At 37.1% G+C, this 24,123-nt stretch overlaps 1 protein-coding gene across 12 annotated transcripts; it reads right to left on the reverse strand.

The window, feature by feature from the left end:
* Positions 1–5,201: 5,201 nt before the first annotated feature.
* Positions 5,202–24,073, reverse strand: Cep44 (centrosomal protein 44). 12 transcript variants are annotated; one of them, XR_004771694.1, is made up of 12 exons: positions 23,523–24,073; positions 20,304–20,444; positions 18,517–18,664; positions 17,277–17,423; positions 16,088–16,210; positions 14,097–14,264; positions 12,916–13,122; positions 11,786–11,858; positions 6,432–6,547; positions 6,143–6,301; positions 6,033–6,052; positions 5,206–5,412 (listed from the first exon to the last, which is right to left on the reverse strand). XR_004771694.1 is itself a non-coding variant. In XM_027394098.2 (12 exons), the coding sequence occupies exons 2-11, from the start codon at positions 20,390–20,392 to the stop codon at positions 6,046–6,048; spliced, it is 1,116 nt and encodes a 371-aa protein (XP_027249899.1). In that variant the 5' UTR covers positions 20,393–20,444; positions 23,523–24,073; the 3' UTR covers positions 5,254–5,412; positions 6,033–6,045. The 12 variants fall into 12 exon arrangements, 7 of the variants coding, with proteins under 7 accessions (XP_035306635.1, XP_027249899.1, XP_027249896.1 ...); XR_004771692.1 differs by having other exon boundaries at positions 5,254–5,412; positions 5,981–6,052; positions 6,143–6,180; XR_003480937.2 differs by having other exon boundaries at positions 5,254–5,412; positions 5,977–6,052; positions 6,143–6,180.
* Between the last annotated feature and the right edge of the window lie 50 nt (positions 24,074–24,123).

The raw sequence follows: 24,123 nt of genomic DNA on the forward strand, positions 1-24,123 counted from the left end.
CTTGTAAACTCTTTAAATGAACACACCAGAATACAGCTTCCTAGTTTCATTTCTCCACAACAGTTTGTGTGTATCTTTGGCAGTTTCATGTAATGCTGAATGAATACAATAACTATTTCACTGTTCAGTGTCAGTGGGAGAATGATAAGCTGCAGTGTGGCACTATTGGTTATCAGTATTATCTAACTGCATCGTTGCTAGACTTTGCAATAATTTGCAAAATGGTTACATTGGCTGAACTCTAGTTAGAATTTAAGAATGTTATCAGCAATAACCTTAACAATACTGTCTGATCTTCTCAATTTTATAAATCTAAAGAGTATTTCATCAGAGTGTGTTTTCAGATGCAATTGCTCATTAAGCATTTTTTTTTTGAGCAGGTCTATTGTCACATTGCTTTCATATTAAATCCCACTTTCCTTACTTATAGACATTCTTTGTATATTATGAATACCTTTTGTTGGCTATTTACATTTTCCAAGGTCTTCATCTCTGGATAATTACCTCACATATTCCCTAAAGTATTCTCAAAATGTGCTTCAGTGGCTAAAATTTCATGGGACATTTAAAAAGTAAGATTTACAAATATAAAATGAGATATCAATGGGGGATCACTGGGAACAAAAGTTCAGAGCTTTGGGGGGCTTCTGAAACTTTTAAAAGATCAAAGACTTCCAATGATTTCTAGTGTTTTCAAATTGTCTATGCTGCTTAGTTTAGAAATCAGTTATGAGTCACTTTCAAGTGAAAGAATCCAAAGTCAAAGAGAGAGAGCTACTTACTCCAGGTCCTGCCTCCACCTTCATAAAGAAAACGGAATATTCTGGTGTGGCAGGAGAGGGTGATTGTGACTCCAACCTTGGAAGCCTATTCATCGTCCTATGACAAGGCTACTCTAGATGTTATACTTCACAGATGCAAAGTAAAAACCAAGCCCTCTGAATGTGGGTGCCAGCTAGGAGGCCAAGACAATCTATGAGACCTCTAACAGTGGAGCCAGTTTTTAACCCTAAAGCACATATGGACTTTGGGAGCCCATTCCCTATGAAGGGATTCTATTGAAGCCCAGATATAGCAAGGAGGGCCTAGGCCCTCCCCCAAATGATATGACAGGTCCCTGGTGGAGGGCCTCACTATCCCAGGGGAGGAGTTGGGGGATGGGTTGGGTGGGTTGGTGGGGAACATGGGAGGGCAAGGGAATGGGGAGGATGGATATGTAAATATAAGCAGTAATTAGAGAATTTAAATTAAAATATGGGGAAAAAAAAAGAAACAGAGGCAATCTTGGGGGATGATCTCTAGATAACCATCAGCCTGTATTTGCAAGGCCACCCTGTGTGAACAAGCAATTCTCTTAGAAATTATGAATCAGGAATTAGAGTGGCTTTTTAAAATATCAAATTCATTTTTCTTCTGCCATTCAGTCAATTTTCATTGTGAATTCTTTTGTTAATGTGCGGACGAAGCTCTTACCTTTGAATGGCATTTCTAGAAAGGTAACAGAGGTGACTAGACACTGGTTTTATGGACTCCCCTGCAGTTTAAACTGAGTTTTAATAATGATCAATAATTATTCCAGTTTACTTTAAACCACTTTTTTTCATAAATATGCCAGCAGTGATAACTCAAAACTTTGACAGACTGGTAGGAGGTCAGTGGCCCACTGAATTCTCAGTATGTGTTAGGCTTGGTTTGAAGCAGAGAAAGACAGCTTCAAAGACAGCGAGGCAATAGCAGGAAGCGTTGACTGGGGATGGGAAAGCAGCACTCTACTGTGCTAAACTGTCCTGGTAAACTCAAGGGAAGAGTTGGAAGGTTAAGGAGCTTGTGAGAAAAGGAACTGAATAATTCAGGGCCTCCAGGTTTCAACACTAAATTAGCCAAAGAACTAAAATCTAATGATTTAATAAGTTGATTGCACAGCAGACTGCATACATACTGAACTCAACTACTGAGACTACAAAATATTTAGCTTTCTCATCATCGGTTCTCCCAGATGTTTTCTTCTTTGCCTTTTCTTTTTTCTTTCTTTCTTTCTTTTTTTTTTTTGTGTTGTGTGTGTGTGTGTGTGTGTGTGTGTGTGTGTGTGTGTGTGTGTGTGTGTGTTGTACCCAGATATATGTATCTGTACCACGTGTATGTCTGGTATCCTTGAAAGTCAAAATCAAGTGAGATACCCTGGAACTGGAGTTATGGACAGTTGTGAGCCACCATGTGGGGCTGGGAATTGAACCCAGTCCTCTCCAAGAATAGAAAGCATTCTTAACTGCTGAGCCCCTGCCTTTTTTAGTACTTTCCATAATATAAAATTCAAATAGTTTATGCATTTGGATTGTTTGTTGCATAAATCCTCTGTCTTAAAGGTCAATATTAAATTGATTTTTATTACTGAGCTGAGTTTGGTAGCACACACTTGTAGGCTCATAAAATTGGGTGTCTGAAGCAGTTAGATCAGTACTGCCGAGTTGCAGAGTAATCTGTGCAGCACAGAGAAATCTCATCAAATATAAATAAGCAAACACATGCTGTGTGGAGCATGGGGGTCATCACCTAGGATTCTAGCTACTAGGGATCGTAAAGCCAGAGAATCACAAGTTCAAAGACAGCCTTACTATCTCACCAGGACCTTAGTTCAACAATGCAAATAAGAGAGCTTGGATAACAGCTTATCAATAGACACCTATCTAATTTGTGAGGAGCTGGATTCAAACCCAAGTACTGCAAAAATAGAGGAAAGAGAAATTTCACTTTAGTAGTTTAGGGAAGTAAAAAGGTATGTATAGTAATTGTTCCTACAAGTATTCCTAAAAATCATGACAAATATTCCCAATAAAAATCAATTTGAATGCTCTCAACATGGTGGCTGCAGTAGGCCCTAAATGATTTTTAGCCATCTGCTGCTAACAAGAAACCTGTAATTTTCAGCAGAAAAGCTCAAGTAACACAACAATTAAGTTCTAATTTTGTAGTTTACCCCCTCCATTGTACTCAGTCTGCATTAAGCCTCGGAAAAAATGAAAGATGATCAGGGGTCATTAAAATGGAGAAATTAAAGCTGTAATGTTGCTTGAGCTAGAAGTGTTTTGTGTGTAAAACTGACAAGGTCCTTTTAGGCTTCAATGCCTCCCCAGGTGCTGATCAATTACAGAAAGCACTCTGTATAGAACGGCATAAAAGAGCCTTTAAGTTTTATAAGGAATGTATTCCCTGTTAAAGCTTCCCATTAAAGCACCCGACAGAGCTACCTTCATCAGGCTACTCTTCAACCCTGGCTAGTACCGTCCACATTCCTTACAGTATTGCTGCCTGCGCTCACCTACTCCCACACATGGTTGTTTCCTGGGCTCTCAGCTTAAGAACAAATGCACAAATGCTCACAGGACAGAACAAGCTACTGAAACTTTCATTGGTAATACATAATTTTAAGGGATAGTAATTAATAATAAAAAATCACTATCAAATTCCCTGAGAGAAAGCATTTTTCTAATTTATTTTTTTACTTTATGTGCATTGGTGTTTTACCTGCATGTATGTCTATAAGATGATGTCAGATCCTGTGGAATTAGAGTTACAGACAATTGTGACCTGCCATGTGGGTGCTGGGAACTGAATCCAGGTACTCCGGAAAAGCAGCAGTGATCTTAATTGCTGAGCCATCTGTCTAGCCTGAGAAAGCAATTTCTATATGAGAATAACTAGGTAATATCTTCAATAATTTCAATGAGTCATACTTTTATTTTTCTAGAAGTTGTTTTCAAAATAAGTCTCTTGGTAAATGTAAGTATACAACACTACTATAAGTTCATTTTTATTACAGTTGTTAAAAAAAAGCCTAAGAAAATTTATATCCAGATTTCTAGTATCTATGATAAAATTTTCATTTTCAATATCTATTATTTCATACATAAATTAGATTAGAAACATCCCCCATAGCCAGGCATGGTGGTGCATGCCTTTAATCCCAGAATTTGGGAAGCATAGGCTGAATGATACCTGTGAGTTCGAAGCCAGTGTGTTCTACAGAGTGAGTTCCAGGACAGCTAGGGCTACACAGAGAGACTCTGTCAAAAAAAAAAAAAAAAAAAAAAAAAAAAAAAAAAAAAAAAAAAAAAACAACCAAACAACCCCCCCCCCCAAAATGAAAAATTTGAGTTTTGAGATCTACTAAAAGTAGAGGGGTGTGATAAGCACAAGGTGCTGTGTGTTCACAGTGGTGCTCATATTGGAGTGTGCAATATCATTTACAAAAGTGTGTTCTTTTGATTTTTTATAAATGTACTTACAATGGACAAAAAGAAAGCCAAAAAGATTCATTAATTCTAGAAATTCTTTTGAAATGCTACTAAATTCAAGGTTATATGCTTCTATATGCTAACATAAAGTATTATAGTTTTAAAGAGCAAACACTAAATATTTATTAATATACTAAAAGCTGCTTGCTCGTTATTGCTAACAAATTAATAGTTTACTCAACAGTAAAGTCAAATTGTGTGTATAATGAGGTGACTAACATAAAATATAAAACAGAAAGATAGCTTTCCATGATTCTATCACCTAGAATTATAATCACATTTTCATTTACAAAGTTAGAATATTTACATAGTAACTTTCTACATGATCTTAATTTAATTTCAATTTAACTTTAAGACTTTTTCTCTCCATTATTAGAAAGTGAAAACCTCCTTCACCGTGTATTACATGGATGGCCGCCGTCTGTGTCTGTGCTGATGGTCTTACGTATTCAGCACACTTCCCTCAGAGAACACACTAAAGAATCAGGCCCTCAGAGTTTCCATGTTAATAAAGAAGAATTCATGCATTCAGCACACTTCCCACAGGGAGCACACTAGAGAACCAGGCTCTCAGCGTTCCCATGTTAATAAAGAAGACGCTGCAGCATTTGTTAGTTCTCAGTGACCATTTTAACTGTGAATTACAGTCTATTCACCAGCACAGATTGCAGGGCTGTACATATGAGAGCCTCCTGGGTACAATATGCAAGCCGTAGTTGGAATGTCTCCAGTAGGATGTAGACCATGGTCCTCTAACCCATACTTTTGAAAAAGTACTACTTAGTGCACTGCCAGGAAATGCCAACGCAAAAATACAGAGATGCTGTAATGCCCTCACTCTGTAACAGTAATATACTGAAACAGAGATTTACCAAGAAATCTGAAAGAGAAAATTAGTACAATTACAGCTTACAATATTAAAAAGTATTTATTTAGGAATGAAAGAAACTCACATACCAAATTGAATTCAAATTCTTAATAAAATATTATAGTATATTAAAATTATACAAGGAGTTCTTAAATATAGCATATGTAAGTAGCCAAAGTCCTAGAGATGTTCATGCAAAAACTCTACAGTTAGGGATTTGAGCATTTCAGTAGCTCTGCAGTCTCTTCAAACCTGAAATGAAACAAATCACATGTCAGCAAAGTACAGAGCTCATAGTGGAGATCAGGACTGAAGCTGTCATATACATGCTTCTGAGCCTAACATGAACTTGACTCTAGTGTAATTACTATTAATACATGTAAATACAAGACAGCAAACATAAATTAGCCAATTCTTGTAGCATGAGTTATTTTAGAATTTTTCAAATGTCAAAGAACTTTGTACTTTTTTACAGTAGTGGGGGGTATAATATTCTGATACCATTTCATCATATATTTCCTTTAAACTACTCTTTGTTAAAACTAGATGCAATGTTATTTGTCTCCAGTAAAAGCAACATTGTTAGTCATATGCAGCAATAGCTCATTGGAAACGCTGGCAAGCCTAACATAATATTGCGAATGCCTCCCAACTACCCATCTACATACACATAATGTTTTGGTAAATCAATTATCAGACATAGAGAAATCTGAATTAATTAACAACCAAAGCATCTCTGCCCTTTGTAACCCATGATTAATTCTGTAAACAGTGCTTTACACCATTTGCTGGAAACAAAACAGTGACTCATCTCACACACACTACTGGAAGGAGATTTATTATCCACTGGAGTCTTGAAGGAAATTCCACACCTGACTGAGACTTTCAAGGTCTGAAAAACATATGTACATTCCATGTATACTACACTCCAGTACAATTCCCTACAGAGAAAAGATTTCAGTTGCCCCTTTCTATTACTTACATTTTTTTCATCCTTTCCATTTTCTGGATTGTTGTTTCCTTTAATTTAAAAAGCAACAAATTTAGGCGATTTCTCAAAGTAAACAACCCTCAAAGATGGACCATGAATACAGAAAACACTCTGAAACACTGCACAAGGTGACTAGTCAACACACAGAACCTGCAGAGAGGAAACTTAAGATTTCACCATTTTTCTTGCCAAAAGTATATACTACACAGCTAATACTAAAAATGATACTTGTTTCTTCTCTACCTTAGGAATCATCTAAGCAGTTGGTGGCTTCTCTTACCTCTGAAAAATCTTTCAAGCCACAGTAATGAACAATGGAGCCCCTGGGCATTGAGTCCGATGATATTGTACTATAGCCAGAAGTACTGGCTGGTGTCCCCACACTATATTTTTTATCTGCAAAGAAATTACATTTTAGGATATCTTTCTATTACACAGTAGAGTCAAATAGCTACAATTTTATTTACAAATAAATTAATAAGACAGTTATTGGCATAGGTAAAATGAGTTTTTAATACTTTTTAAACATATGGAGACAGATACTAAAAATTCTCTAATAAAAGTTTCAAAATACTTTTGGGCTCTGTGGTGTATGCTTGTAATCACATGTATTTGGGAAGCTGCAAAGAATCATGGGTTCATGGCTGACCTAGGCAATATTACAAAACCCTGTCTCAAAACTAAAAAAAAAAAAATCCTCCAAAAACAGTTTACCTTAATCATACTAGAAATCACTTTGAATAAATAGGAATGTTAGTAATTTAAACCATAAACTACTTGGGGCTAGCAGTAAAGAGCACTTGACAGTTCTTCCAGAGGTCTTGAGTTCAATTCCCAGCAACTACATGGTGGCTCACAACCATCTGTAGTAGGATCTGATTCCTTCTTTTGGTGTGCTTGAAGACAGAGCACTCATATACATAAAGAAAACATGTCTAAATAAATCTTAAAAAATAAACTGTAAGCTACTGACTTATGTGCTCCTTTCTTAGGATGGAGACATGTACAATAACTAATACTGGTGGACTTGTCATGATGCGTTGATACAGCAATGTTGAAATACTTCACAACTGCTTCACCATGGCTTTGTAGCTAGTGGCAGTTATTACTAATCCTTCTTTTAAAGTCAAGAGGATCCCATCTTGAGTTAACACATAGGAAAAAAATTACAAAAACAAAATCTAGTTTCTTCTTTAAATAATAACAATAAAAACCCTTATGTCAGATATCCTGCTATCAGTGTGACAAAATAATGGCACATTCCTCATTAACTCCATCAGTTATTTAACAGCACAGACATGACATACGTCTATCAAGTCAATCCTACGTATTATGCCCTATTAAGAATAAATTTGCCTACAAAAACAAAGCTAAAAAGAAACTGACAACCACTTAAAATGGTTTTCAGTGTAAGCATTTGCTGTCTTCCTTCACAGATGCAAAGTATTAATACCCAAGGATTACAAAAATGCCTTTTATCTGATAGATCCTCATCTTCCTTGACTAATTTGTCATCTGCTCCAGCGGCTGCTTTTCTCTGTAGAATAGTTTTCTCAGCTTATTCACCTGAATATACTAAATAAACTTATAATCAGCCTGAATAAAATTATCAGCTTAATCCAAGCTTAACACGATCTAACTGATTTGTTTTAGTGTCCCAATCCAAAATTCTAAGATAGAAGTGTAATTCGACTTGACACCCTTGGGGACTGCTATTTACTGGGTTAGATGTCTACTTGTGATCTAGTTAGCTGAGACTACAGCTCTGAAGACTAGCTGGACACAGGTGCTTTCAGCAGGACCTGTGGGAAATTTGCAACGTTAAGGAATAATTCGAAACTCAGCAGAAAATGTAACTTCCATGTCTCTAAATATTGTATTATTTTCTTCTGCTTGAGATGTTCTCTGAAGGTTCCTAATACTTTTTATGCTGTCCTAAAAGGAGAAAGGGGACAAGCATGCAGAGCTGGGAAGATAGTTAAAGTAATGGCTCTTTTCACCCTGAATCTTGGGACTTGAGTTTTGAGGCACATAGCTGCTTCATGTGAAAGAAAGTTAGCATTAGGCAAGCTAGGAGACTTTCAGAGAGACATGCCACCAGGGACTCCAGAGGTTACCGAGTGCAGTACATACAGAATGCCAGCCATATTTAACAGCCAGATCAGCTAAGTGAATATTATGGCTCATGACAGTTTTTATTACTTTCCTGAGCTCTAAATAAAATCACAAGATTTTACTAGTTTAAATATGATAGTTTCTTAGCTATGCTGTAGAAGACTAAGAAAAGAATTGGTAAGTGAGTTCAGGTTGGAAAGAAAAGGAACAGCAGTGAGCCCTGACACCAAGCCCCTGAAGTTGGAGTTAGGGGAGAATAAGTGGGATGGATTCCTTGTGACACAAGGAAGGCTACTAAAGTAGACACCAGATATTTTAGCCAGCTGTCTTCATAGGACCACCACTCTGCCACTGCCAATTCTGAAGGATGTTATATTTTATAGTAAGAGAACAAATTGGCCTCTGTGGTCTTTGAAAGTTTGCAAGCCAGTGCTTACAAATCAAGGCCTAAGTTGTGGAGATCTTTCTTAAGTATTTCATACATAGTAAGTTATATTCAAAAGTGAGTTCATTATTATTATTTTTTTAACAATTTTTCTTCTCACTTTGCATTCTCCCTCCTATTATAGAGTAATAACTACCTGGAACCCAGTGTAAGGTTGGCCTTATCCTTTCCTCGCTCCTTCACTGCTTCTAGTTTATCAACAACCACAGTCCACTCCTGATCCCCCTGCCTATTCCCCAGGAGATTATATGCTCCTTATCTTCATGACTAATGTCCTAGTAAAATCCCTCATTATTGTTCTGAAAAAAACAATCACTTGGCCACTGCTGTTCCATCTGCTTTAGTTTCTTCCGGCTGATCACCACTCGGCTTTTATGAGAATCTTTCTGAAATGCAAATCTGAAAATACTAGCTACAATCTTTCCATGACTGCAGGGTAAACTCCATGACCTGGTCTTTCCACTCTTCTGCTTCCACTCCCTTCATGTACACATGCACACTGGAAGAAAGTGTACTCTGGGGTACTACACTTGGACTAGCCACATTGCTCTCTTCTGAGGATAAATGTACACAACAAAGTAAAGCAAAGCAATCCAAAGCCAACCTTGACAGTTGCTGGCCTGTCTGGCAATTAACACTTAAGTTACTAGATCCACTAATAAAAATTATTCAATAGACAACAAACTCATGTCAAGTCATGAAATACAGAAAAAGTAAAACCACTGTCATGTCTGAAGCAACTAAACAAGGACAGTGTACAGCCACTAAACTGATGGGACACGGAGCTCACTCATTGACTACTTCTCTTCCGCTGGAAATTTCAGTTCCTTTCGTTCTTGTCATGAATCATCACATTACTTCTGCTCCTAAGAACATATAAACAAGCAAGCTTCTCACTTTCTTAAACTGTCTTCACTATCACTTCACTCATCCCAAGACACAGATGTCTTATAGCTCCCAAAAAATCAATATATTTTTGATAAAGGGGAAAACAAATTTGGAGCTTCACAAAATTCCTTCCTTATTGAACATAATTCTAAGATCAGAATAATAACAATACATTTGTATTGTTCTCTGCATCCAATGAAACTGAATCACCTGAGTTTCCATTCACAAGGTATAGTGTGTAAGGTTTTGTAAACTCAACTCTGTACATAGGTCAAATTATAACTTCTATGAAACCGGTATTCATGTTAATCATAATTTTAAAATTATTTTGGATAAAAGTTTATATTATTCTGAATCCTAGCATAGCGGCTTAATTTTTTGGCTATGCACATAAGGTAGGTATTGGAAAAGGCAAAACCAAACTTGGAAAAGGCAGTGTTCTATAAAAGCAGGCTAAATGTTCTTTCAGTAAAGCAAATATTTGAACTCTAACATACACACCTACTGGAGACAGAAGTTGCAGATATAATTTTTTTTCTGCTAGATAGATCACAGGACAAAATTTATGCTCTTAAGAATTTGGTAAATTTTGATATTCGTTAAATCTATGAATGACAAATGGAAAAGTTAATGTTACCTAATATGAAATCTGCAGTCTATGATCAATTTAATAATTTAAAAAGCATCTCAGTTAATCTAATGACTGAATAAACTATCCTCTGTGCAAGGATAGCAGTGCGTGCACTAATTTTGTAGTGTTGAGGAAAACTATCAGAATGAGTTGTCTGGATTCAACTTTGTCCACCATACAGTAATTGTGTGGCCACTGGCATAGTCACCTATGATTTTCAATGAAACTCATTTTCCTCATCTGGAACATTCAGATATGGATAATAATAGTATTTATCTTACAAGGTTGTATTTGGAATTAAATGAGTTAATACCACAGTGAGAATAATGCTAAACTGCATATTGTGAAATGTAAATTATTACATATATAGCAGCTGAAAAGATCTAATGATGTTAAATATCTATAGTACTAAGATTTAATCTCATGGATTGTCAATTGCAGAAGTCATTTTTTTACAAACTTAACTTAATCATAATGAGATAAAATGTAAGACGTTGCTTTTTCTAAATTATAAGACTTAAAGAAGAAAAGCTTTTGCTGAAACCAGAGATCCCTATGCTCAGAAACATGGAAAATATCACTAGAAGGTTGTGACATGAAAAGGGTCACCCAGGTTCTACACGATTCTCATTTTATTACTGTCAGTGATAAATGAAAAGATAAAGCCCTTTACAGATTTCTGAGAAATGTACTTTCTCCAGTCATAGATCTTATTTATGCACAAGAAAGTTACTACTTGGGGCTGGAGAGATGGCTCAGAGGTTAAGAGCACTGGCTGTTCTTCCAGAGGTCCTGAGTTCAATTCCCAGCAACCACATGGTGGCTCACAACCATCTGTTATGAGATCTGGTGCCCTCTTCTGGTGTGCAGACATATATGGAAGCAGAATGTTGTGTACCTAATAAATAAAATCTTAAAAAAAAAAATGTTACTACTTAGGATTAAACTTCTAACTTTTAGAGGTCTGCTTTTCTCTGTGTTATTCTGGAATGATTAAAATGTGAAAATCCCCCAAAGTCTGCAAGCTATGCTCTGAATGACATATACTCTAGTTTTATAAGCAATTCTTAGCAATCTGTGGTTCACTACTTCCTTTGTTCTAAGAGATCTGTAATTTTGGTAAGAAAAATGTTTAGTAAAAAATGAGGATATGGCTCCAGTCAAGTGCTTGCTAAATTTGATTTCCAGAGCCATGTTAAAAAAAAAAAAATTCAGATGCAGTAGTTTGCACCTACATTTGCACAAATAGGGTGCTAGAGACAAGAGGATCCTGGGAGTTTGATGGCTAGCAAGCAAGCCAAGTCAGTGAGCTCCAGATTCAGTGAGAGACTACGTCAAAGAATAATGTGGAAAGTGACTGAGAAAGAAGACTGATGTGGACCTCTGGCTTACACACACACACACACACACACAAACACACACACACACACACACACACACACACACACACACACACACACACACACGAGAATGCTAAAAATGCCAAATGCCCATAAAAGCTACTGTTCTGAAAATGTTTGCAAGCCAACAGTACTAATTCAACTTAAGAACTTACCAAAGGTTATAATATCTGTGCCACTAACAGAGTCATAGTCTTCACTTGCTGCATTAAGCTCTACACATTCATTCTGGAATGTACAGATAAATATTTAGAATAAAATGAAAGGTAATTCATTTTATGCTGCTTACCATAGAATATAAGCAAAGCACAGAGAATGTTTAGTTTTAATACATTTATTTACCAATACGATATGATTATTCTTATGCATAAGAAACAACCATTTAAGTGTGAAAGCAGACAGTAACCTTGAATCTACAACTCCTTTCTCTAAAAATGAAGACAGACTAGAAGCTGAAACGCTAAGAAATAATACAGTTTCTCAGACTACATACGGCAATGGTACATGTGGTGGTCTGGAAAAGAATAGCCTCCATAGACTCAAGTATTTAGTCAATAGGGAGGGGTACCAATTGAGAAGGATTAGGAGGTATGGCCCCGGTAAAATAGGTGTAGCCATGCTGGAGGAAGTATGTCAGTGGGGGTGGGCTTTGAGGATTCCAAAGCTTTGTCAGGCCCAGTTTCTCTCTTTCCACCTCTACTGGCCTATGGTTCAGGATGTAGCTCCCAGCTACTGCTCCAGTTCCTGCCATTGTCCCTGCCATGATGATTATGGACTAAGCCTAGACACTGTAAGCAAGCCCCCTAAATGCTTTCCTTTATAAGACTTGCCTTGATCATGATGTCTCTTCACAGCAATAGAACAGTGACTAAGACAGTAAATTTAGTGTTTCTAAGAAATTTACTTTATGATTGAAGTTAAGTGTAAAGAAGAGAAAGTTTCAATTTTAACTCTTTTATAATTTTTCCCGTAAACAGAAGCCCTTTGTCCTATTAAGATACATGAAAATAATTTAAGTTTTTCAAAACATTCTTACCTCATTCTAAGTATTTCAAGTACTATTAATCATAAAAGCTCAACTTACAGGGTTTACAAATTATCTTATTTGATAGAAAAAAAAATGGTTACAAGAAGTGTAAGAAAATTGTTAGGCTTAAGCAGACTTCATTCTAACCAAACATTTCCTATTTCTAAGGAGCCTCACATGTAGTGTTTCCAAAAGAATGTACAGATGTTACTAAGATGAGCATTTACTACACATGAGGCAAGCTTAACATATCCATACCTTTTTAGACAAAAGCATCTCTGTTTCAAGAAGAGTGACTCGACTTAGGAGATTATTCCAGGCCTTCTCATCCACCATCACTTTTCCTTTTGTTGTAGCTTCCAGACACTCAAGCCTTCTCTCTACCCAAGCCAGCTTCTTAAGCTTTTCTTGGCATTCAGCAAGTGCCATCTGAAGTGCAATAATCTCAGGATTATCACATACTTCCTAAAACGACAAACAAGATTCTAGATGATATGAAATGACATTCTTTTGAAAAAGTATCAAGTACCTCCATTTCCTTTGAGCTGTTTTGTAGCTAAGGAAGGAACACAGTATGAGGGCAAGGAGTTTCCGTGTAGATAGCAGTGTGCTAGAAGTCCAGGCACACAGCAGTGGGCTTTGCCATGAGGCTGTCAGTTGTGGCTTTGATGACTTCATTTTCACAGCAGCTACCTATGAATTGACCTGTATGATGCTTTTAGACTAGGTAGTACAATTCAACTATCATTAGCTAGTTTCTTAGACAAATATACTACAAATCCAAGAGGAAATAAGCAAATGACAATGTACTGATTACCTAGCGTGTCATACAGCAAGAAGTAGGCCTGTAAATAATACTTTCATAAATCCAAAATATATAAAAATCACAAGCCATGAGCATTTTAGCAGAAACAGTAGAGATTATATACATAATGGTATTTGTGTCACCAAGGAGCAACAGAAATGATAGGACAGGTACCATACAAAAGGCTAGGCAGGGGGTTTATTGCAAATACAAAGCCACTCTGGACTACATAAAGTCAGCCAAGGCTACACAGTAAGATCACACCCCTTGAGAAAAATACAGCGAAGACTCACCAAAGAGAAAACGGGAATAAAATACAAGTTTTTCTATTTACCAACAGAGGAAACAGTGGTAGAAAACTCCACCATGCAAATTGGCACATCTCCTGTACTAGACTGTAATTTCTCTGGTGTATACCAACTCTTATTTCTCTTTGCTTTACTTCTAACTCAGGAGGAAAACTCCAAACAGATCTGACAACTGGAATCTACTGATTCACATTTAGTAAGATTGATTGTCTCTTAAGTAATAACATAGATGTCATAATTTAAGAGTTCAGAAATATTGCAACTTTCAAACACTGACATAATCACAGATACCAAAGAAGTCTGTCAAAGAGGTTCTCAGCCCTTACTTTCAGCTCAGCCTTGACTTCAGAGGCCTGTTCATCAGCAATCATCACTTCAGAACACTTCCCTTCTAAATCATCACACTCTGCACTCACTTCTGTTGAACATACTGTCCCTTCAGGAATGTCAATGTTATCTTCAGTATACAGGTGACGGATCACCACAGCTTTCTTCTGTATAGAGACAAGCATGGAAGAACTACTTTAATGGTTTTACTGCACAATTATGAATACTCACAATAATTCCATATATGTTTAAAAACATTTAAACTACCACATATAATGTATCACAACATAACATGCTAATATTTATGTGCTTTGTATGTGTTGGTGAAATTGTGGTTCAGCTTTTTAATATCATTCTTATGTCTTAAACACTAAAATATATTTTAAAGTTATCTAGGTTTGATTCAATATGCTAGAGAAAAGCGGTTACAGTAGAGACGAAAGAGGATTAGCAAAGATTTGATTAATTGTTGAAACAGGAAGATCTGTGCTTTTGTAAACGTTTGAAAGGTTACAGGATAGAAAGAAAGTTAAAAACAAAGAAAAAAAAGTATTGGGTGTGGTAGCACACAATCCCAGCATTCAGTAAACCCAGGTGGGATTATAAGGTGCAGGCCAGCCTGAGCTATATAATGAGGCTCTCTCAACAAACAATAAAGTTGCAACATAATTTACAAGTTAAATAATCTACTAGCTGTGTGAGGACACACTATAATTTTTTCTATTGAACAAATCACAATATATATAATTACCCTCAGCCAAAAGTCCAAAATACTGAAAAGGGGGAAGGAATAACAAGGACCTCACTAACCCTTTACCTACTGTCTTTCTGCCTATGTATTGTTTGTATAGACACTGAAAAATCCTAACATGAGATAAAGAAGTCATAAACTGCATCTCTACAAGAGGAGGCAACAGGAAGAAGACAATTTGCTTTAGCACTGACTCAACTTCTCTGTCAGTAAAGAAGCATATTTGTAAATTCTATCAGCTTTGTAGCAGTTATTCATGTTCTTGGTACTAAGGCTCTGCTAGTCATGTATTTTCGATTAGGGAATAAATAATTCCATGTATTTTACTTTATCCAGAAACAATTTACATCTTTATCTAATTACACATTGATTATTCATCTGTAATCTGGCCTCTCATCCAGAAGGAAAATAGCTGAAAGTATATTTATTATGAAAATGGCATTTTCGCTTAAGGCTCTCCTTGGATATAGAAAAATTCCATCTCTAAATGTACTGGATTCATTTAGCCACAGATGCTTAAAGCAGACAAAGGCAGAGACAAGCTATATCTAGTAATAAAGAATGCTCAAAAACCAGATTATTAGATAATCTATATTTTTGGTTATCAGTGCAGCTAGATGAATCATAACCACTCTTGTTACCAATGGGTTATTACTACATATGCACCCCTTTTTATGGATGACCAGGAATGTAATTAAGAGTATATGTTGAGGGGCTAGAGAGATGGCTCAGGTTAAGAACACCTGAGACACAGGTTTGATTTCCAGCACCTACATAGAGGCTTACAACCACCCAAGACTCTAATTCCAAGGGATAAGGCACTGTCTTCTGTTCTCGTATGGTACACATACACATTAAGATTAAAAGAAAAAAAAAAAAACACGCACGCATGCATAGATATAAAATTTGTAAAAAGTAAATGTCAGTGCATCCATAATATAACCTTACTAAATTTTACCTGGGAAATAAAAAGAATTCAAAATTAGAAATATAAAGTCTATTTGATTTTTCATTTTTCACACCTCTGCTGAGACGATTTGAGGGTAGGGAAGGGAAGGGGGGTGAGAAGAGAGGGCAGTGGTGGGTAAATACGATCAAAGTACTTATGTAAAGAAATAAGACAAACTAATATGTACTAATGAAATGCCTTGTATGTTGTGGTATCACTACAATGTTTCCCCAAATGCCAGTTAGAGAAATGAATCTTCGGATAGGTCTCTTTTCCTGCCTATTTCACACCTTCCCTGAAGTCAGAAACCTGCCAGTGATGTCAATGCCAATGGCCTCTGCAGGGGGGTTCTCACTGCTTGAACAAGGCTCTGGTTTTTCAGAGATGTTCTTCTTTCTTTGGCAAGATGAAGTCTAAGAGAGGAGAGCAATTAGACAAAATAATACATTTTACAGACAGTTCGATGTACATTTAAATTCCATTACCTCAATACTCACTTTTGATAATAGCAAATTGAAAGTGATGAAACATGCTTTTGCCTATTTGTTTATTGTAAACTAAAGGGGACTGGTATGGCGGTGCTCTAATGTCATACTTAGAACTATAAGGAAGGAGCGCAGAAGCCAGCATCAGTTACACAGAAAGTTAGAGTTCAGTCTGGGCTACATAGTTAAAAACAAACAAGAAAATACAACAAAAACTTTTAAAAGTGACAAAAATACATTATCTCTGAACAGTTAATTTATTTCCCAGTCACGGATGTATAAGACTAATGTCAGAGCAATGATGATCCTTGAGAGGGTTATACTAAACGCTACCTGTGGATAGCACAGCAACTATGGCATCGAATTCGTAGGCTGTGTGAACAACGGGACTTAGCACTAACGTTGGTGCTTATGGCCTTATCCAGGTGCAGATTGTGGGACATCCTGGTATTGCAGTGACTTGTACTCTGCAGGAAGCTAGCTGTGAAATACAAATGTCCTGTAGAGGAGATCCTGAGATCTAAAAGTTTTGAGGGAGGACTCCTCAGCATCTCTGTGGTTTTACACATTCACATCCTTCAAATTCCATCTTGGTACTAAACAACCCATGTTTGGATCAAACTAACCCTAGTTGGTAGAAATGCCCTTGACATTCCCAGAAAATTCCACAATTATGCATTAACATAAGAATTGCCTTCAGTGCCTGAAAGGCTCTCATGCCTAAGCGTCTGGGGTTTCACCTACCAAACTTAGCTGTGCACTCCCTTCCCTGAAGAAAGCACTATTTGCTTTTGTTTTGATCAATCTGTTACTAGGCTTAAATTTCTTCTAAGTCTGTCCTTGAACTCTTTCTCTAATCATTAGAGTCTAATGAGACAAAGAACTTCTGGGCCCAGCAAGTCCAGTGACAACTGCATTTTTAAACAATTTGCTGTTTATTCAAATATGGAGTATTTAGCATATATTAGCACTGAAATCTATTCAAAAAAATCACCTTGTCCGAGCCAATCAATTCCTTGTGCTTTTTCATCACACAATTTAATATATCACAGACAATTTGAATTTTCCATTCAGCAAATCCAGACTGCATAAATTGCTTTTTTGTCAAAACTGGTTTATAATCAAATTGATCACGAAGAAGCTGTGAAAAAATAAAGGTAGTATTCGTTTAATTCCAAGTTATATAGACACCTCTTTGGGAGGTAACAGGTCTCTTTGAGAGCAAGCCATTAAGTAAAGGTACTAAAATTACAGAACTGTGTTGAGTAATGCCCACGTATGAGATACAGGTTGATAGGGATATACCCTAGGCAGGGGCAGAAGGGAAGAGAGGGAGAGAACTAGAGAGAGGGGGAGAGGGAGAAAGGGAGAGAACAACAGGAGAACCAGAGCTACACAGTGAGACCTTGTCTGGAAAAAAGAAAACACACACACACACACACACACACACACACACACACACACACACACACACACACACACCACAGTACTTGACCAAAATAAATGGCAAATGTTAAGGTTTTTAAAAATCAAAGTCAACTGAGATCAAGGTCAGTCTCCATTCAGGTGTCTAGATGCTACTGCAGATAAAAGACCTGGTTTCTTTCTCAAGGAACAAACTACAGAAGTTTCAGTTTGTATCTCACAAGCTAATTAATGCAGAAGCCTGTGGATTATGTTCTCTCTTGCTTCCTCCAGTACATAAACTTTTGCTAAAATTTCATAGGAAGCAGTCAAATTATAGCCAGTGACAAACATGTACCAATTGCCATAATTAACAGAAAATACTGATAAAACAAAGAAAAATCGCAACTTAATTTCAGTAGAGACATTTTAACAAGATAAACAGCCATGAAAATACTGTCAACTAAATGTACAGTAATGAATGACAGCATGATAGTGGCCCTAGATTATAATGAAACTTCCTTCTATTGCCTAGTATTTTATCTATATTGTTTGCATGTTTAAAAACACAAGTATTTATATTGCACTGTAATTTACTCTATATACAGAACAGAAACATGTTACAAGTTTGTAGTCCAGGAGCAATAGGCTATGCATATACACAACATCTAGTTCTGTACAAGGACACTCTGATATTTGCCCAATGGCAAAACTGCCCATCACTGTTAAGTAAACATGCAACTGTATTTTGATAATTATTACTAAAGTATTAATTTTAAAAATCATCCAATAGTTTCTCAAGTAATTACCATTTCATAAACTCAAAATACCTTATAGACGGTATCTGTGAAGCGCACATCATTCTTTGCTAAGAGCTCTATATTGGATTCCATCAGAAGTTCTGATACATAAGGGGAGTATGAGGTAAGAGAGTAGCTAATGATGGGCAAAGATGCTGCTGTGTCCCCCTTCATCAAACTGTCAGGGAAAAAGACTTCATTAGCACAGTTCCGAAAGCTGGGTTATTAAGGACAATTGGCAATATTGTCAATAATTTAGTTATTTTTATAGATACAATAATGAAGCAATGTATGATTCTCCAGATTGTATATCCCACTCTAAACCACCCTGATCCGAAGATGTAACAGTACTGTTCATTTTCATGTGTCCAAAACCTCACTATAGCTGTATAGTCTATCTCCTACAGTTCTTATTAGTTTTTTAAAGTTTATTCTTACTTGATGCATTTTATTTCTCTTATTAATAAAAAGTATCACCCTAAAGTTCCTAAGAATATTTTATATTTTTGTAACATTTGTACACTAACATGAACTCTAAGTTACAAATGAAGAACACAATGGAAAGAGCTTATGCTGTGATCCACCTTCTGCTTCCACACGAGAACTGTACTGTCTTAGCTTGTGTTCATATCGAGGAGGGTATCCTGCACTTTGTCTATCTTTCTTTACAACTTATTAGTTAAATGCTGATTTTCATGAAGCCATCTTCTGTCTGATCCATATTGATTCCTCAGTATTTGCTGCCTCATGCTGTCTGTTTCTAAATGTCTACTTATTAACTGGTGTAAAACGCCTTACTGATTCTTGTACAAAACAGTAAATGAATTATTTTTTCAATTAGCCAGCTCTACTGGTTAACTAAAGTTATACTGTCCTTACATATAAACAGCAAGTTGTCCACAGAATTCAAAATGTGTGCATAAACCTCCCCATCTCAACACCAAAGTTTTTAAAAGATCTTTTTATATTTGTGTGTGTGCCAAAGATGTGCACATGCCCACAGCACAGACAGAAGGAAGGCACCTGATATGAGTTATGAGAATTAAACTGTATATACATCAGTCTAGATACTGTCTCCATATAAATGTAAGCTCACTGGAGTATAATGGATTCTATTAATTATTTAACCTGCTATTCTCTCATTCCACAGAATAGTATTATTTTTAATATAACAAATATGATCACAGATGTTACCATTTCTTGCAAATTTATTTCTTTGTGTATTCAATGTACAGAAGATAGATTTTATACATTTACACCATGTGTTCTTTTAGTATAGAAGATTCCAATTACTGAGACATCGAATGGTAACCCCCATGCTTCAAAATACTTTTTTTTTGGTATTTTCGAGACAGGGTTTCTCTGTATTGTTTTGGAGTTGTCCTGGAACTCACTCTGAAACTCTGTAGACCAGGTTGGCCTGGAACTCACACAGATCCGACTGTCTCTGCCTCCCGAGTGCTGGGATTAAAGGCATGTGACACCAAAGCCCAGCTAAATGTCTTATTAAAAGGCTCAGCGGTTAAAAGTATGTGAGGCTCTTCCGGGAAGAGTCTGATTCTCAGCACATTAGCACATACACCTGGTGCACGTATGGAGGACAGAGGAGCTGGATCTCTAGTTTCAGGCTTGGCAGCCAGTTCCTTTACCAACTTGCTAGCCCAAGAGAGAATTTAAAAAGGGTCCATAAAGTCTTTATGTTCATTTAGGAACCCCATTGTGTCACACACTATCTCAACTTTTGGCAAAAAAACAAAAGCAACCCCCCCCAAAAAAAACACAAATAAGTTTCAAATACCAAATGTATGATAGCTTACCCAGCATAATCTATATCATTAGGGTAATTTAGCCAACGAAGCACTTGTTCTAGTTTACGCAAACTTCTTTTTAAGTCACCTGTTGCCATTATTGAATATTAGATTCAGCTCCAACTCTTAAATATTCTTGCAACTTCTCGTCTAGAAATGAAATGATGAAGTACTGGTTAGCTGCATGCTTTGAGAAGCTATTCTGCTTTACTCTGTATGTACCTCCTCCCAGGCCCAGCACATTTATGTCACACTACTATTGCTTCTCAGAACTGAGCACACTGGTGGCAGCTTAAGTGCTTACTGAACTACTGCTTCTCAGAACTGAGCACACTGGTGGCAGCTTAAGTGCTTACTGAACAGCACTGACTATAAAACCCTAAATGTAAACTCAGTGTCAACCCAACACTACCCTCTAATTTTTCTCATGCAAAAAAAAAAATGAGCTTTCCTTATTTTATATTCATTCAATGTGTTTCATCTAGCACTCTCCCAAATATTTTACCTTGACTGATGATGGAATATAATAGTTACTTTCATGCTGTGACCAAATACCTAGCAGAAGGACAATCGGTGGAAAAGTGGCTCCTTGGTTCAATGCTTGAGGGGATATGGACCCTAGTAATATGGAAACCATGGTGCTGTACAGGCAGTTCCAAGGAGGTAGGAGTGTGTGCCTCCTAGCTCATATTAATTCAGACTAGAGGACAGGGTAGCATGGAAGTGTGACCAGGCTACCATCTCAAGGCATCTTCACTTCCCAGTATCCCTAGCTAGGTTCCACCTATCAAAGATTCCATAACTTGTCAAATTAGCACCCCAAACTGGAGATCAAGTGATCCATCATATCAGCCTACAGAGGATACTTTACATCCAAATCATAGCTGGTACCATTAGGAAAAACTGAAATAATCTTCATCATTGGTTACCTTGAATGTTTATAAAAGCTATATAACCAATAAAAATCGAGGACAAAATTTAGCTCAGATTTAGTTATTATCCCCAGGGCTTGGATTTCATGTTGTTGCCAATCAGATGATTGTCTTAAAAAACAAAACAAACCCATAGTTTACCAATATCTTACTTAAGAAAATTATAAAAGTACCTTGAGAAATAAATTCTCTGAGAATGAAGCTCCTTTAAAATGAAATCACTGACATTAAAAACAAAAAACAATTCAAGAATTAGATGAAATATACTTTATGTGATTTTGCTCACAGTCTACATTTTAGCAACTATCCAACATATAAATGACTCCTTCAGACATCTCTGTATCTACATACATAAAGGGAGGTAAATAAACCTAGCAATTTCCAAATTTCTAAGCCTGGGCCACCTCCCATTTTCCGTAGCCATTTCCCTAGATTTGGGCACCTTATCTTCTCCTGTTTCAGTCTGCTCTTCATTAACACAATGAAAACCAAGATGCTGAACATTTGTACTCTTCATTGGCATTTTGGTCACCATTTTTGAAACACTAAATTACATTGATTAAACATTAACATATTTAGGCAATGAGGATTTTAGGGAGAAAAAAAAGTAAGTGATCCTAGAATAAAATTATACAAAATATAGTTCAAAACTATAAGCCTTACTTCACAGCTTTCCAGATGCCAGGGCTAGACAGACATACAGAAATGTTAAGACAGACTTCCCAAATCAACCTTTATCACCTAGAAAAGGGGATGTGTGAACTACTCCCGAGATTTAAGATTCCAAGTCTGATCTTATTTTAGGTTTCAGACCCATCTGACTCAACACAATTCTTTCCTTTCATTCATATCCCATTTTTCCGGGACATGTGATTTTTATCTAATACTTTTTCCTTGTAGAAACACATTGACCTTTACATTATGTCTACCTCTGGTAGTGATATTTCTGGCAATAAAGTATGGCCCCAGAACACATCCTCTTCACCACCAGCAGAATAAATATTTTCAAGAGTAAGATTCAAGTACAGCTTGGATCTGTAGGTGGAGGAGAAAAATGATATGACAGGAAAGAAAAACATGAAGACATTAAAAAAGATCATAGAAAAATGTTTTCAAGGAAGGATTTCCCAGTTTTTTTAAAAAATAAGTAAGCACTAAAATTAAGATTATTAATTGAAGCTGATCAAATATTGATACATGATTCACACTTCATCTTAGTCAAAAGGCCAAGAAGCAAATTTCTACAAATTTCTGAGATGAAAAAAAAATGCTACTGAAAAATAAAACTGATTTACATTTTCACTTTATATTATGTATCATAGCACATTAAGTAAATAAAGTATGCAGATTCGATCACTAAGGTCCCAATAGTCTACCCAGCTTTCTGAAGAGTTCTGAGCAAATCAAATCTGCCAACTGAATTTCTGAAAAAGGTTGTGGGAAAGGCACAACATGGATTTGGTGGGCAGTGGGAATTGAACCCAGGGCCTTGGAATAACACCTAATGGCTCTACTACCGAGCTAGATGCCCAGGCCAGCAGTTTAAGCTTTTTCGTTTTAAACTCAGCTCAGTCTCATAGTTGTTGCAGGTCTTTAAACATATAAGCTATCACTGGACTCAAAAATCATTTTGTTCAGTATGAAGTAACTAGACTTTAATAAAAACGGTGGATAACTAAGATTTTTGAGATCTAGCGCAATGTATCTAAAAACCAAAGTTTTAGATAGAGGAATACAGATCTGTAGAAATTAAAGGTACAAAGCCCCCCAGTAATAGATACTAGTAAAATGTTGTTGTAAGAGAAAAGTTCTGACGAGGGATAAAAAAAGGGAGTTAGCTAGAGCAAACGGCAGCAATGATGGCTCAATGGGACCGCTGCGTTTGTGTATGAAACTGTTTTTTAAAAATGCTTGCAAGTAATTCTGTAAAATAGTCTAGTGCAGTCATGAGTCCAGAATAAATGTTAAGATTAGTTTTCTTCATAGAGAGAAAAAAAAAAATCTGTAGTCCTCAAAGTAGATGGAGAATTCTTTAAATTCATGAAAACGAAAGCAAAGAGAACACGAAGTACTTTTACTCTTCTAGCCAGTCTAGATGTATCCTGGGCTGAAAAGACAAAGGAGACCCCAGAGTGCCTTTAACCTCCCAGTATTAAGTCGCAAACCAGTTCTAAGAGGTGGACTATGATTCCTCCTACTTGGTTGCCTCCCAAAGCATCTACCAGCTGGGTACATAAGCAAGTGCCATATAGGATCTCCCTCTTGCCCCTAGACTTAGAAGGATGAGACAGCAGACCTGATCATAGGCCTACAACTCAGGAACCCGGGGGAGTGAGTGCAGCAGCATTCAGGAGACCTCTGTCCCAGCCAGAGCAGCACAGCCTGTCCGCAGACTCCGGCTCACCCAGCAGCCGCCAAGCCGAAGAGAAGGGTTCCCAAGGCGACCGCACCAACACGGAAGGAGACGGGAGCATAAGTAGCTCGAGAAAGTGGCGGGAACCAGGTGTCCGGCCCCAGAGCCCTAGCGCCCGCGCTCCAGGGCTCCTCTCGCGCCGACCGTTTGGATTTGGAACCGTGGGTACCAGCGCGCCGCGAAAAGTGGCTACACACGGGCTGCCCCTCACTCTCAGATTCCGCGGTGCAGATTCCATACTCCGCCCGAGCGGCTTCCTCGGGAGACTCAATTCCCATGAGAACCTCATCAATTATACAACTGACGCTGAGTGTCATGTTTCAGATTAGCGTAACTCGGATGGGAACGGTCGTTCAGAAGGGGAAGCGGGAAAGAAAGACCGTACGGCGAATCGGACACGACGAAAACGAAGTCCTTATTCTTTAAGGGGCCCCGCTCCCCGACGTCACTTCCGGCAACAATAGGAAACGTCAAAAACCTTGCC

This window comes from Cricetulus griseus (genome assembly GCF_003668045.3).
Source record: "Cricetulus griseus strain 17A/GY chromosome 1 unlocalized genomic scaffold, alternate assembly CriGri-PICRH-1.0 chr1_0, whole genome shotgun sequence".
Lineage (NCBI taxonomy): Eukaryota > Metazoa > Chordata > Mammalia > Rodentia > Cricetidae > Cricetulus > Cricetulus griseus.

Coding starts and splice junctions, on each gene's coding strand:
- Cep44 (XM_027394097.2), bottom strand. CDS start 20,392: ATGGCAACAGGTGACTTAAAAAGAAGTTTGCGTAAACTAGAACAAGTG. Junction 17,424..18,516: donor TCACAGATACCGTCTATAAG/GTATTTTGAGTT, acceptor ATTTTTTCACAG/CTTCTTCGTGATCAATTTGA. Junction 11,859..12,915: donor AGATGCTTTTGTCTAAAAAG/GTATGGATATGT, acceptor TGTACATTCCAG/AATGAATGTGTAGAGCTTAA.